We start from the raw sequence: 16970 nt of genomic DNA on the forward strand, positions 1-16970 counted from the left end.
CTGTCTTTCTTACTTTCTCCCCAGCCTCCTATGCTTTTTTTTTCTGTGTCGCAGTGAAAAATGAACAGATGAATTGTGGACAGCAGTAAATTCAATAGTAAATGGTTCTGGCTTCATTCTGGCAGACTGTTGCGCTTGTGTTTTATCCTTGTGGGACAGTGTTGTGCATTAAACTCTATTGATATGAGCCTGACACAACACAACAGGCCCTAAGCTACGGACAGTCTAACAACAGCAATACATTTAAATGTGTTATGGGTGATGCAGTGGTTACACCAAACTCAATTTGAAGCACGGAGAAATGGAGAAGGTGGCAAAAGCTGCTTTAGTTTTCAGGCGGTAATAATCAAACCTCTTCTAAAAGAAGGATTTGAACCAGTTCTTTCAGTTCATTCTATTTAATAGGCTATCTTATCGGTCCATGCCTTCACAGTAGAGCAGGCATGTGGAATCAGAGTTGGGCAAAATTCTGAATTGAAGAATTGGCTCCTTTTCATGAGCTGCAAATTGGCCACACCCTGAAGGAAGCTGAATTGGAATGACAGGAAAAGGAATTTAGTGAATTGCACTTCAAAGGCATTCACACAGGCAGGGGTGTTGCTAGACCCTTTTTACAGTAAAATACCACTGTGCCCCTGTAAAATATTATTGATAAATCCTCATGTCATGTGTGTTTTCTTTTAGCGGTTTCGAATCAGAGCTAGTGATGCCAGATTTGCCAATGAATCACTCCTTTGATCCAATTAGTCAAATGGGTTTGCAAAAATGCCAGAAACGGTTTGTGATTCAGTTTGATTCATTCAGACATTTCATTCAGATACTGCAGTGCTTTCTCACACTGAAACACTAATAGATATTTCAAAAGACAGAAAACAAAAAGAACGCTGGATATTTACCTACAAGTAATTGTAGAAAAAATAAATTGTTTTTCAATAATGGTGGTGGCCCTGTGATCCAGTACTGATGAAGGGCTAGAAACTACCCTGCACACAGGTAATGCATTCTGGGAATTGAAGTGTTCTTCCACTCCAATTTACTGAATATGATAACGCTTTAAACTTTAAGGTTAAGTCAAACTTTGTTTTTGTAGTTTAAAATTACAGTTGAAAAAAATTCTAAGAATTTCCATTCATTTCAATTCTCCTTCCATGTAGAACATGCATTCTTTAGAGGCTCTTTTTTAGTGTTATTACAAACCAAGGGGTCTTCTAATTTATAGTAGGCTACTGGACGTAGGCTAATTGTAGGCTAAGTTGGTGTTAAGAATGTGATGAGAAATTCAGCACAATAAACAGGGACTTTGTTGGTTTAAATTAAACTTTACATTTGAGATGCATTGAGTTGCATTGTTATATCAGTCTCACATAAATAGTTCAAAAAAATCTAACTGAGAAATGTCTAACAATAATCACACATTCTTTTCTAACCAATACAAGTAGAGAATAAACAGGTGCTATCAAGCTCAAAAATAACCAAAGGCACCTTAAAAGTAGCCCAGATAATTGTGCAATAGCTTCCTACGAGAAACAGACAAAACATTTAACCAAAGTCATTATACTTCGTACTTATTCAAAGTGAATTATTCTTAAAAGTTATTCTTTAACTTCTTCCTCTTCAAACCTCTACATAGATAATAAAATTACCATAGACTAGTGACTATATATTTGGCACACAAAAAACTGAAATAATTTTTTCTTTTATGTCCTAAGTCCTCAAGTTGTCAGTGATGGTGTTTGTTGATAATAGAATATTGATGTTCAAGTAGAGATTTGAAATGGATTTTGAAGTTCTTTATGAACATTGTAAAGATCCGTAAGAAACTTCTAAACCCAGTATCCATTAATGCCATGTAAAAAGAACCCCTTCCTTAAAGTTTATCTGAAAACATATAAAAATATATCTAAAATGAAAGACATTATATCTCCTACTCTTTATTTTGTTCAGAGATACCTGAAACAAATAAAAAGGTTATTCCTAATCTGTTGTTTCTTTGTTGGGCTCTTATTTTCTTTCTGTCTTTGTTTTCTCCCTTCTGTCTTTCTCTGTACTTTTACTCCCACCCCCTCTTTCTCTCCCTTCTTAGTGAGGATGGATAGCTAGTAGAGAGACTGATAATGGAGAGCACTGATTAATTTGGCTAGACAGAGAGATGTGTGGGAAGTTTGTGTGTAAGTTCTAGATTGTGTTTGTTGTGTGGGTGTGTGTGTGCTAGCGAGAGTGAGAAAGATATTGATCATCTGTTTTTTGTTTGGTGTAGATCAAGGCGTTCTTGTGCACAAGCGTATCCTGTGTTGATAAATCTGTGTGTGTGTCTCACAGAAATGCAGTATATTACCTGCCGAGCACAAAAGTGTTCAGAGGAGGGTAGGCAGTATCCATTCAGTGGCCGAATTGACACCAACTCACTTGTGGTGCAGGACCAATACATCTTCTTACAGGTACAGATGTGTGTGCGTTTCATAAAGTGCATAAGCGTTTGTGATTTAGATTGATGTGGGAGATACCAAAAATGTGTGTGTGTGTGTGTGTGTGTGTCACGATAATCTCAGTCTGACTCTTTTTATAGCCCTCCTTTTATCTCTGTCAGTGGCGTGTAAGTGAGTGATAACCATTCAAACCAGCCTCTCCATCTTTAACAGCAGGCCAGGGGAGGACAGGACACGGTTTTGAGTGAGAATCCCAAACCTGGACCCTCCTCTGTCAATACAAGCGACTTTCTTTTGACTTTTGTAGCTTGAAGCTGTTGGATTTGAGTTGACAGAGAATAATGAGGTTATTGATTCAAAAAGCGCAGGAACAAGAGACTGTCTGACTCCCCACACCTCTCGCAGGAAAAACACAGTGTAGCACCATCCTCACCCTGTAAAAGTGGACACACACACACACACACACTGCCTCATTCTTTGGACATCCAAGCTCTATTGACACTGGATCAATCGAAGCATTAGAGCTTTAATGCACTATGTTTACAGCCTAATAGCTACAATCTACTTGATAAGAGTGTGTACAACATGTGCGTGTGTGTGGGTCAGGTCTTGCCAACGTTCAATACATTTACATTGCGCTTTCAAAGTTTTGGGATTTTTGTGAAGTCGGACTGAGAGAAACTAGATAATGTGATTGCATCTTGGCTTGATTCAACGTGTACATGTTAATCAGATTGCAATTGGTCGATATGGATTTAATCCTTCAAATATTTGATTAAGCATTGTGTACTTATACAAAATTCCCCTTTCCCCCTGACAATACTATAGCTGGATTATAAGTGTGCATGTAAATTGAACCCCACAAGGATCATAAAAATTAAATAAATAATAATAAAAATAAATATAAAATTAAAAAATAAAAAAAATGGAAGGGATGTTGTTACAATACTGGAAACTTCAACACAATTGCTTGAAATATTGATATTTATTAAAATTATAACGATACCCCAGGGAAAAAACTGCAACAAAACTTTGATCATTATTTTTGGGGGGTTTTCTTATCAACTGAAACTTAGTTGATGAGAAAAAGTTCAAAAGTTGAGATTCCTCAGGCCAAATACATTTTAAATGCATTATTTTCTTTTATTATTCAATTTCTTCTTATATTATTATTAATATTAATATAATTATATTTCTATTGCAATTCTATTCTAAATTAAAACATTATATATATTACTTTGCACTACAATGTAAAATTACAGCTCTAGCTTTTATTTTGGCAGAAAACTGTGGTTTTTGGTGAATTTTCATTACTAATCTAGTGATAGTAATCTGTTCACAAAAATGATGTGAATGGCATACAGTATGTTCCCAGATTCTCACAGCAATGCAGAGATGGAGTTCACTGCATTTACTGTTATCCCAGCCACTCTGAGATGCTGAAACAGCGGATCATGAGCAAGGAAAGCCTCTATAATAGACAAGCAAACATGAGTTCTGATTGGTGTGAAGTGCTGATCTGTTGTAAATTCTTGTAACTCTGCTTTCTCTGACTTGTGTATGTGTATCAGTTAACCTCAGCAGGAAGAACTACATACTTTGTGTCCTACCAGCGAGGGCCCTTCAGGACCATACAGCTCCCTAAATACTGTCTACCCAAAGTAAGATACATGACACAGCACCAGCTGTCACAAATAAGTTGTCAGATGAAATGCATGTGGCTCTAACAGCTGTTCTCCGTGCAGGACATGCACATTGTCAGTACAGATGAGGGGCAAGTGCTGGCAGCAGTGCAGGAGTGGAACGAAAATGACACCTACAGTCTGTACATCTCTGACACCCCTGGGGTCTACTTCACTCGCTCGCTCCCAAACCTCCGTACCTCCCGCGGTCTTGCAGGAAACCTCATTGTGGATGTCTACAAGGTCTGCGAATGTAATTGTATGGCCTGATGGTGCTGGCCAATTAAGTTTAAGAAGTCGACCATCTTAAATGTTCACAAATACATGTGTGCAATTAGGAAAACTTCGGTAATTAGCATGCTTTCTCCAGGAATTTTTGAAAGTAGAACAGGGAACAGTGCAATGCAGCACAAAACAGCAGTGTTTGAAGTTATGCCATTAAACACTAAGAATACAAAGAGAAGAAGAAAATCTGATAATGAGAACAGCTGAAAACATCCAGAAAATGAAGTGTAAGCAAAAATGCAAAAAGAAATGAGGCTTATCTGCTGTAATGTAGAACCTGATATCCTTTCGTTTTCTTTTCCATCGCTTCAAAGAACACAAATATCTGTAATTGTAAAAAAAAAGAAAAGATAAAAGTACTGATAATATTTTTATAATAATGATCTTACTGATAGTAATAATCATACTAAGAATAGTATTATTATTATATAGAACATACAAATTAATAATAATCAATTATATAATAAATAAAATAAGTACATTTTATTCATAATAATAACAATAGTAACAAATAATAAAATAGAATAACAATAATAATAATAACCTTGATAAGAATAATGTACTTTATTATTATTATATTTACATAATTGTTATAAAATAATAATTTAGCAGAACACAAATATAACTAATATATGTAATTAAAAATCAATTATAATGTTTAATAGTAATAATAATGATACATTAGTAAATAATTCATAATAAAATGATAAATAATAATACAAGTTTATTATTAATATATTATGAACACACAAAAACAAGGAAATCCAAGTATTTGATTTCAGATCACTTTTGTCTTGTAAAGGTGGCGGGTGTCAGTGGACTGATCATAGCCAATAAGAAAGAAGACGCACAGATGAGAACGTATATCACCTACAACAAAGGCCAGACATGGAGCTTACTACAGCCTCCAACAAAAGACACCACAGGACATGACATCAACTGCAACCTGGTGAGAGCCACTGGAATTAACTCAACCAGATATATATTTCCTACTAATCATGAGAAAATTGCCAACATCAAAGTAGGTGAAATACTTTTTAACATAAAACGGCTATTAATAATGTTGATCCTATTACAGTGACACACCCACTTCAAACACAGCCATGCACACTTTTCTTGACAACAAGCACAAATCACACCCACTATATTCATTACATTACACTCCTACTTAACCCATGGTCAGACGAAAACAAGACATTACAGTGTTGACATGCTTTTCGTTTGATGCATTTTTACAGTGGAGCCCTGCAGAGAGGAACTCCTTTAGTCTCACAGTGAAATGAGGGTGAACCGCCAGCTACCACACAATAGCTCTGAATTCAGTGCTTTCTGATGGTTTGATTAAGACACAGTACCTTCTTGGTATCTTTGTAATGACTTTCACTGATGTTTTACACTGTTCTGGAAGATTGGTGATTTCAATTAAGACATACATTGAACAACTGGAGTCCATTTATCAGCAGATCTCAGAAAGTCTTAATTGCTTTTTTTCTGCTGCACCAAAAGACAGTGGGTTCAGTGTTTGCACACGTGCTGTCATTCTTTAGAAAGACAAGATGAAACAAGTTTTTTTGTTTGTTACAGTCCTTGTGCTTTGGATATTTTGGGACTTATTACCAACTTTAAACAACCGCTGGTACAAGAATCCGGACGCTGGTACACACAGAACAAAAGTTTGCTGCTTACTTGCATATGCAATTAGTTTTGAATCACTAGGTGGTTGATTGCATTTAACTGTACTGATTTTCGACACTGAATTCTACTTGCCATAATTACATTATGATTTTCTGAAGTTCTGAAATTAAAGATTTGATTTTTGGGTCACACTAATTGAAGGGATACTAAAAATATGGACAAAGCCGAGGAGATCCAAAGCGGATTTAATTGCACAGCTTTTGAAAGCTGATGCTACAGTCAGTTGATGCAGAGGAGATTATGTAGATAGATGTAAATGTATTGAAATATAATTTAATACTGTGTAATGTTCTAATTTTCAGCCGTTGTGCTCCCTGCACCTTCACCTGCAGATGTCTGAAAACCCCTACACGCCTGACACCATCTCCACCAAACACTCCGCTCCAGGGATTATAGTGGCCACAGGTGTGTGTGTAGCTGTGCCACTTCTTTATTGTTTTTTATGCTTGTGCCGTCTTGAGTCCCCAAGGAGTTTCTGATCAATTAGAGTGAAGAATGGATATAAATGTGCATGATTTTAAATGCAGATGGAGTTTGAGTGGCCAAATCACGGCTTTCGATTTGTTACATCTTTGTGTTTTTCAGCTGCAGAGTTTGGCATGATTGGAACAAAAACTCATTTCACTCTGTTCTTTTGCTTGTCAGACTCATTATAAAGTTATCTTCAAAACTCAAGCCCAAATAGCTTCCTGCATGAGACTAGATAGATGCACACTCATAAAGTTAGCCATGCAGAGCACGCAGAAAATATGACCGGTGTCTTCCACATTCATAATTGCCTGTCATGTCCGACAGCTGTTCCGCAATCACTTTCCCATGCTCAGAGTGTATAAATATGGGATTTGAAAAATATGTGTTTTTTTGTCGCTGACAAGCAGCTTTAGCAAACGTTCTTCATCAGACATCATGATGATTGTGGTCTTTGAGGGCACTCGTACACACCAGACAATGTGCACCAGGAATTTATCAGGAAATCAAAGATTATAGATTTAAAATTGTATTGCTGTGCCATGGCAAAATATAACTACTCAGTTGTGTTAACCTAAAGTAGTTAAATCGGGCCACGTAGACCAGGGATTTTCATATTAGTTTTTTTTTTTCTTCAATTAAAATATTAATGAAATAATATTTTTTTTCATATTCATAAATATTTTATATGCTGTCTAAAGACTGGTCCGAAATCTGAGATTACTAGCGATTGTTTTATAATTTTGTATTAAAGGACTCAAGAGCTATTATGTTCTTTTTTTGGAAAAAAAAGTTTATTTCAGATATGCAGTAAAATTTATATTTTTTAAAGACACAGTTTGCTTTGAAAAAGTGACAGTATAAAAGCTAATTATTTAAACCGCTACTGATGGAAACAATTCAATGTTTTTTGTTTTTTTTTACAATGAATTACTGATTAAATGTGTGATTGAAATCCAATAGTTTGCCTTTGTAGTGCATATACTTAACAGCACATACCTCTTTTTCATTGTGTTTTTTTTTTACCAGCAAGGACTATTTTCTGTTTTATTCTATTGTAATAAACTGTGATAGAATAAAACCTTATCCACCAATATATCTCCAGCATATGCATGTGGAATAATAATCTGTCTGTGAGAGTTACAGTAGTGTTTTCTCTCTCAGGAAACATTGGGCCAGAGCTTTCCTTCTCTAATACAGGAATGTTCATCTCCTCTGATGCGGGCAACACATGGAGACAGGTAAACCACTCACCTGCTCACATCTTGTTAAGCATGGACTGTAGTGTAGTCTTAAAGCATTCGTTCAGTTTCAGCATAGAAATTTACAGATAATTTATTCACCCCCATGTCATCCAAGATGTTCAATTCTTTCTTTCTTCAGATGAAAAGAAATTAAGATTTTTGAGGAAAACCAGGATTTCTCTCCATATAATCGACTTCAATGGGGATCAATAGGCTGAAGGTCCAAATTGCAGTTTCAATGCAATTTAAAAGGAATCTACATAATCCCAGCAAGGAATAAGAATCTTTTGTAGCGAAATTGATCGGCCATTTTCTAAAAATAAAAATGTATACACTTTTTAATGACAAATGCTCATCTTACACTAGTTTGACGTCACACATTAAGTAGTCACATTAGAAAGGTCATGTGTGATATAAGCAGGCGTACCGACCCAATGTTTACAAAGCGAAATGTCAAATGCCCTTTACAAAAAATCTAAAACAATGATGTCTGACAATTTTGAAGTTGGAGGAGAAAATGAGATGGATTTTTGCGCCCTACCCTACCGTTTTTAACTGGAGTACACAAAAGAAGAACTAACCATGCGTGACCTTTCCAATGTGATGTGTATCATGTAGAGCCCTTTAAAGCTGCACTGCAACTGCAATTTGGACCTTCAGCCCATTTATCCCCATTGAAGTCCACTATATTGAGAAAAATCCTAGAATGTTTTCCTCAAAAACCTGAATTTCTTTTTGACAGAAAGAAAGAAAGACATGAACATCTTGGATGACATGGGGCTGACTAAATTATCAGGACATGTTTATTTTGGAAGTGAACTAATCCTTTAAGATTACAAGCACCCTGTTCCTGATGACCACTCAAAAGAACTGAAACTAAAAGAAACATGAGAAACACAGAGACAGGATGCTAAAGTATCTTGTAGGTTTTTGACTCTGTAAACACTTTTTAGATTTTTGAGGAGGAGCACAGTGTCTGGTTTTTGGACCATGGAGGGGCTTTATTAGCTGTTACACAATCTGCTGTACCAACACGCCATTTATGGTAAGACAAAATGCTTTTTTCCCTTAAAAACGCATATTCATAAATGCACTGCCTTACAGATTTTATTGAATAACTTCAATCCACAAATCTGATTTGTGATGCAGTTTAGAATCAATTTTACACTGTGTTCATCCATTTAGGCCAGAAGAGTACTAGTCCTCTGACTGAGCCTGGTTTCTCACAAGATTTGTTTCTTCATTTCTGTCACCTTGCCACTGTTGCCTTTTGCTTGCTTAGTAGTAGTTTAAAAGACACTTAATATACAAACATAGTATACTGTAGATTTGATAGAACTAACACCGATAAGAACAAAACATGAACTGAACTGAGTAAATAATGCCACTATTATCTTCTGTAGAGCTGCTTTATAGCTTCATATTTTGCAACATCGACACTTACTGAATTGAACTGAATCACCATTTACTGACTGGAGTTGAATAACTACACTACACTTGAGTAGAGCTGCCTATCACTGAATTTAACTTTTACACAGCTATTTTTTAAAGTTTGCATCATTGATTCGATTACTTTTGCTTTTTTAATACTGTGAAGTTGCTTTGAAACAATCTGTGTTGTATAAAGTGCTCTAAAAATAAAGGTGACTTGACACATTATATATATATGTAAAACATAACAGAAGAGATTATGCATGTTTGAGTTCACTGCAGTTTATCTCGAACTTTTTGGATATTTTTATTCAGCCTAAGTTTTTGAAGTTGCCCTCATGCTTAAACGTCAGCTTTGATTTGAGGACTGGCAGATATAAACAGCAGGCAAAAGGTCTTATCATATCAAACATTTGGAATCCTTTCAGCGAAAGTGCCTGTCATGGCTTTGTAGTGCAGCTGGCTGTGTTTGCCAGGGCTTTTATGCTTATGTTGGGGGGGGGTTAAGGTTTGAAGCAGAGGCGGGATTCGGTGGGCTTCCGTTCACATGTTGTTCCTGCCACGTCACATACGCAGCTTTGATGTGCTAAGCTATGAAATGTTGTCAAGATCAATTAGGCTGCGGAAGATAATTTGTATCCTCCTGTGGGTTGCTGTTAGAACAGGAGTCAGATGTGTGAGCGGGAGCTCAGCCGTCAACTTGGGTGACTTTGACCCATATCTACAACAACAGAAACACCAAACCAGAAATTCTTTCCTTTCTGCATGAAAAGATTCCCTGAAGAGACTTATGTCTGTTAGAAACAATAATACAGAGAACAGTAAGCTTTTAAAAGCATTGTGAAGATATACAATACCAAGATTTTTCATGTTTTTGAAAGAAGTCTCATACGCTCACCAAGGCTGCATTTATTTGATCAAAATAGAGAAAAAAAAACTAATATTTTGAAATATAACAGTTTTCGGTTTTAATGTATTTAAAATTGTAATGTTGATCCTTCAGAAATCACACATTATCCTTTAGAAATAATTCTAATATGCTGATTTGGTGCCCAGAAACATTTTTTATTATCAATGGTGAAAATAGTTGTGATGCATTACATTTTTGTGAACATTTTTTTTGTGAACACGATTAATAGAAAATTCAATATTTTTGTAACATGAAAAATCACTTTACTGTCACTGTTGATCAATTTATTGGTGAATAAAAGTATTAATTTATCATGTTATTAAAAAAAAATCATACTATTCCCAAACTTCTATACACAAAGTGTATAGAATAAAAAATGATAGATGTTGTGTATTATTAAAAGTTCAAGTTGAGCTTTATTGTCATTCTGCTACATGTGGGGACATACAGTGGAACGAAATGTCGTGCCTCGCAGGACCACGGTGCTACATAAATACAGGCATACAACAATGAAGTAAAAAAAAACACTTTAAACCTATAAACAACACTATAAACCTATACACCTATACACTATAAACCTATGCACAACTAACCTACTGACAGATTTTAACTATAAGTATACTACATATAAATATTTACCCTATACAAACTAAAAAAATAAAAGATAAAAAATACAAACTATACGAATACTTCACATAAATACTGTACATGTGCAAAGAGAAACATTTTGAGTCAAGCAGCTGGTTGGGGAACAGTGCAGGATGATTTGTAGTGCATGAGCATGTAAACATACATATATTGCGGAGTCTTTTGTGGGATTGTGTACACGCAGCAGTGTGTGTAAAGTGTCTAGTGCACATAGAGGAGAGTGTGTTACTACAGGTGGTTTGTACAGGCCCACTCACCTGTGTGTAGCACACTTCGAATTGCACAAAAAAGTTCCATACAGTTTTTTCTTTGGTGTGGTAAGGTTTGGGGTGGGGGGTGGTCCATGTTTCAGGAGGTAGGGGTTTGCATGGGGTTTCAGAGGGGGGTGGGGTAGTTTGAGTTCAGGACTCTCACAGCCTGGGGGAAAAAGCTGTTGAGCAGTCTGGCGGAGCGGGCTCTGATGCTCCGGTACCGTCTTCCTGATGATAGGAGCTGGAAGAGACTGTGGGAGGGATGGAGTCCCTCAGGATGCAGTTGGTTTTGCTGGAGCATCGTGTAAGGAAAATGTCCAGGATGGAGGGGAGAGGGGCGAGGGGCATACCAATATCCAGACAGAATCTGTGTACTTGATGTGTGCTAATTTGTGCAGAATTCTGCAGACAACCAAATTATACTGAAATGATCTTAACATAAATGAAGATCCCCAAAAACACAATTATGACTAACCAGTAAGTTCAGGTTAAACATTCAGTGCTCACAGAACAAGGCAAGGTGGGCTCTAAATACACACAAGCAGGTGCTTTACAATACAAGACATTCATAGAAAGAACAAAATCTAAATCAAACAAACAAACAAAAAAAAAACACACTGAGGGGCCACTTACTTCAGGCAAAATAATAAAAATAATACAAAGAACAGAAAGAAAGTAGAATAAAGAGATGCAACAAAAGAACAGTGAAATGCAAGGTAGACTGAATGTGTAATGAGACATAATATGCATTTTACATGACTAATAATGATTAGAGGGTAATGTAAACACAAGTGGGGTATGGTGAATAATTTTGTCTTGATATTTTTCAATGAGCATATATTAGATTTGATTTTAATGTAATTATGCAGATGTAGCCCACATTAAATGTTAATGCAGTGACTCCACAATGACTTGTTTTTGTGGATCCGCTAAATATTCTCGGATGACTGAACAAATGCATCTTCTATTTTTATGTCTTTGTCAAATGTGCATTGTACAGGATATTAATCAGAATATGAACCTAATGTACTTTGCCAGTGAAATGATTTGTGAAATGTATGTGTGTCTAGGATTAGTCTGGATGAAGGCCGGCAGTGGGACAAACTCAGTTTTTCGTCTACACCCCTATTTGTCGATGGGGTTTTGATGACCCCAGAGACTGAGAATCGCATCATTACGTAAGAATCATTTCACCTTGTCTTCTCAGCCACACTGATCCAAATGGTCCAGGAGGTGTCAGTAATGAACCTTCACTTACTGGGATCATTATTATCAGATTCAATCTTTTCATTTGCATGTCTGCATGCCTGGACTATGATCCTCACACTTACTTGTACTGATAGCACTGACACGTCCTTCTCGGATTTGCCATAGCAATCCATTAGCAATTGTAAAGAATGTAAAAGTACTCTGATCCTGTTGTGCTTAAGCATCTCTATCCTCCTAGATTCTTCGGGCACTTTAGTTACCACTCCGACTGGCAGCTGATAAAGATTGACTACAGCTCCCTGTTTGGGCGGAAATGCACAGACGGAGACTTTCAGACGTGGCACCTGCATAACAAGGTTGTCACCTCACATTTATCAGCACGCCTTACTGTTCGGTCTCAACAGCAAAGCACTAATTCACTCACTCAACATTCAACACGAGTTTCTTTTGGCACTGAATGCGCTAGTAATTAGGGCGGCACGGGAGATTATTTTCACCTCTGGGGTAACATGCCCAAGCAGAATGGAAATTAATGGAGTTGTAATGGATTTTGTAACAGATCTCGGCACATAATATTGGTGACATGTTGTCCGTCAGCCTTGACTTGTGGTTTCAGAGTCAGCATCTATTGCATGTCAAATCTGTTTCCTGGGAAGCACGATATGTTTTCTGAAATTCGTGCTAACTACTGTATCTATCCTCAGATAAGCAGAAGTAACTAGAAAACAAGAGTTTTTTTGGAGGAATCATGTACATGAGTTCTTGTCACCATTCTCATGGAATTGGGCTACTTTTACAGTGTTGCCGTGGTTGTTTTTATTCTGCGGGTTAACACAAAAGTTATTTTGATAGAGGAGACTGCCAACGGAGTGAAAAACCACATAAGAAAATGTGTTTTGGCTAGTTTTGAATAGTGATTGACCCTTTGCTGGGAGTTTGATTGACAGGCGATCTGACCAATCATAATGCAGAATCTGCCATTTACAGATTGGCATGGAGTACTTTCCATAAGATCATCTCTCAATGCAAATCAAACCAGCTATTGGGCTAACTGAAATAAAACCATGCCAATCTCTAGGTATGGTGAAGGCTATTTTAATTCCAAAAGCCAAGGGAACTTTATCAGGATGCATAGTATCCTGGATCCATGAAGTAACTGGCCTTTAAAAATAAAAATCTGCCTGCCTCAATGGGAATTTAACATAGGGGTGCCCAGACTTATGCACCCTGTATTTTAAGGAAGAACATTTATTTATTTACGATACATTATTCATTCACAAAGAAAATTGGTGTCCTTAAAGGTTGGATATTTCCAAATTTTTTTAATTAAGGCATTAAGTTCAATTTCCAAAAGATGATTTTTTTTATTTCTCTTTTTAGTGAACTTTAGCATGGGTGTCTAAACTTATGCATAGCACTGTATATAACACTATACTAATACTGTACTAACACTGTTCCATGTGACTTTGACTGAAGTTATTTAAGTATTCATGTGCATTTTAGGGTGAGGTGTGTGTGATGGGAGAGAGACAGGTGTATATGAAGAGGAAGCCTGGCACACGCTGCACTTTGGGTCGGGAATATTCTCGAGTTGTTTCAGCAGAGCCCTGCATCTGCACCCTCTATGACTTTGAGTGGTGAGTCACACGCACACATACGCATACGTGCACACACACGGAAACACAGAGCAGCTGCTTTTCCAATGGAGGAAATGTGACAGTGACTCTTGCGGATCAAAGGACTCGGTGTTGCATGCAGAAAACAAAAGCTGCAGGGATCCAACCAATTATACAGATTAATTAAGTGGCATTTGAATGTAAAAAAAAAAACAAGGTTTTTCCCTTCATTTGTCAGGTTTTTTTTTCAGAGCAGTTTATGATACTGTTGCAGTCACTACATTAATTTAGCTTGCTCTTGAGGCGGCAAGGTAAAAACCTGGTTTTACATCAGTCTGTCTTAATCATATCGCTATACTGATGGAGATGTCTTTACAAGCCCACCCCGATGCACACGGAGACACACTCCTGCGCTGATCACAACGACGACATAAATCTCTCTTGTACCACACACAGGCTCCATTAGAGTCGTCTGCTCTTAGGCAAATTACACGTATGAATGAGAGGCACGCAAAATTAGCATAATGTCAAATGATTAATTATCTCCAAATGAATAAGTAATGAATATTTAAATGGATGATAAATGTGGCAGTGATCTGATTAGCCTAAAGGAGCTGGTGTTACTGAGTTTAGCCCTGATCCCCTGCAGCAGTTTATACCTTGTAAATGCACTAACCGATCACAACTTAAGGCTACCATGCTGCTAAAATGTTTGCTTAACAGGGCTCCGCCTAGGTATGACTAGACCTTCTGCTGTTGAAAACGGCTTCGTTTTTCATCGTAAAACACTTCCCATATTCTACACTACATTTACTATAATAGCTTCAAACAGCCTGATTCCAAGTCAGAGTTGTTTTTGATAACTTTAAAATGTTACTGAAATAAAAGTTGATGTTAGAGTTGAAGTACTAACATTACAAAACTCAAATCATTTTAAAGAATTTAAACTAGTGCTGTCAAACGATTAATCGCGATTAATCGCATCCAAAATAAGAGTTTTTGTTTACATAATATATGTATGTGTAATGTGTTTGTTTATTATGTATATATAAATACACACACATTCAGTATATATATTGAAAATATTTACGTGTATATACATTTATATATTTATATTATTATATTATATATAAATATATTTAATATATAAACAATGTATTTTTCTAAAATATATGCATGCATGTGTTTGTATTTATATATACATAATAAATATACACAGTACACACTCATATATTATGTAAAAAGAAACTTTTATTTTGGATGTGATTAATCGTTTGACAGCACTAATTTAAACCCAAATGATAATAATGACAAAAGCACATAACAAAATAAACAAAAATAAAATGATAAAAATAAAGGCTAAATATTAATAAATATTATATAAATGATACTAAAATAACACTGTTCTGAGTGCAATTTGGTGATGTTAACTTCTGAAGTAATCAACAGGTAATGTGGCACATAATGTGGCAATAGATGTGTAACAAGTTGCACTAATCTTTAGAAATTAATCAAATAAAGCAGATAATGGAGTAAACTTTTGATTCATTTTCAGATAATTAAAAAACATATATATTTTAAATATTTCTTAGGCTGGAAGTTACTCTTGTAAATCCAATCTCTATAAAACAATGAGTCATTATAGCAACGACTTGAAAAGTCAAGGACAAATCATAGAAATACATCTGTCAGAAAGCATGGGAACTATACAGTAAAAATATAAAAAGTGGTTCCCAAGATGTTTGAGAAAATCATTGAAAAACCTTTATTTTACAGTGTATGTAAAGTGCAGTCCATACAGCATTCAAGCTACTTTTCTCTATAGACTGCTATTGCATCATAGAGAGGAGCTTAACCAAACTGAATAATTGATGTGTTTTTATGATTTCCCCTGCAGTGATTATGGGTTTGAGAGACAGGCCAGTGGAAAATGTGCACCTGCATTCTGGTATGATATCAATTTACCAGCACACACCTGCAGCCATGGACAGCGCTACCGCAACAGCACAGGGTAACACACACTCACAGATACACACAATACACTTTGATCCATACATGCAAAATTTGTCTCTTTGTGACACCCTTCATAAGAGTGTTTGCGTATTAAAGACATGTCACTTTTGTGTTTCTGCTGCTAATAGAGGGTTTTCTAAAGTCTGTGTGTATGTTGGTGCAGGTACAGGAAAGTGCTGCTGAATAACTGTAGAGAGGGTCTGAAGGATACACTGAGTCCCAGAATGCAACAGTGTAAACCCATAGCACCCAGTGGCCTACAGCTGAGCACCATCAACTCTCAGCTCACTGCTGTACTGGGAACCAACATCACCTTCAGAGTAGCATTGCAAACTGTAAGTCAGCAGGTGCAGAGACACACACAAATTCATTCATATTACAAAGTGTTGTGCTTTAGATTAGTGGTTCTCAAACTTTTTAAGATGGCAGACCAAGTATGAGAGAAAAACAAATTTCCAAACCACCAAAACCCTAAATCTCATAAGGGGGTCTCATTCGATGTTCTTTTAATCAATCTTGCCTTGTGCCACCAATCCATAATTGTATAGGCAATGATTAGCTAGACTCACTAATTAGGTTAGAAAAGAACTTGAAAAACCATCTTTCAAAAGTTTGGGGCCAGCAAGATTTTTTATTTTTTTTTTCAATTAAAATAGTATGAAAGCATTAAATTGATCAAACGTTACAGTATTGACATTTATTTTGTTACAAACGATTTCTATTTCAAATAAATGCTGTTCTTTTGAACTTTTTGTTCATCAAAGAATCAGGAAAAAATGCATCTACAAAAATATTAAGCAGCGCAACTGTTTTCAACATTGATCATAATAAGAAATGTTTCTTGAGCACCAAATCAACATATTAGAATGATCATGTGACACTGAAGACTGGAGTAATGATGCTGAAAATTCAGCTTTGCCATAACAGGAATATATTGCATTTTCAAATATATTAAAATAGAAAAATTAACTGTAATAATATTTCACAATATTACTCTTTTTACTGTATTTTTGATCAAATAAATGCAGCTGATATAAGAGACTTCTAGAGACAAAATCTTTCCGACCCCAAATTTTTTACTTTACTTACTTT

The 16970-nt window shown here is 36.1% G+C and overlaps 1 protein-coding gene across 1 annotated transcript in view; it reads left to right on the forward strand.

Moving 5' to 3' along the window:
* The window catches only part of LOC306850193 (VPS10 domain-containing receptor SorCS3-like), a gene marked incomplete at both ends in the record, with an annotated part of 51930 nt that overhangs the window by 23390 nt on the left and 11570 nt on the right, over nt 1–16970 (forward strand). Inside the window, 12 exons of the mRNA XM_079385689.1 lie at nt 2320–2438; nt 3998–4087; nt 4172–4351; nt 5196–5342; nt 6391–6493; nt 7721–7797; nt 8754–8845; nt 12111–12218; nt 12488–12605; nt 13753–13886; nt 15763–15876; nt 16042–16213. Of these exons, the coding sequence (XP_079241815.1) occupies nt 2320–2438; nt 3998–4087; nt 4172–4351; nt 5196–5342; nt 6391–6493; nt 7721–7797; nt 8754–8845; nt 12111–12218; nt 12488–12605; nt 13753–13886; nt 15763–15876; nt 16042–16213 (1454 nt within the window). The remainder of the gene's footprint in view (nt 1–2319; nt 2439–3997; nt 4088–4171; nt 4352–5195; nt 5343–6390; nt 6494–7720; nt 7798–8753; nt 8846–12110; nt 12219–12487; nt 12606–13752; nt 13887–15762; nt 15877–16041; nt 16214–16970) is intronic.

Source organism: Barbus barbus (assembly GCF_936440315.1).
Source record: "Barbus barbus genome assembly, chromosome: 30".
NCBI lineage: Eukaryota > Metazoa > Chordata > Actinopteri > Cypriniformes > Cyprinidae > Barbus > Barbus barbus.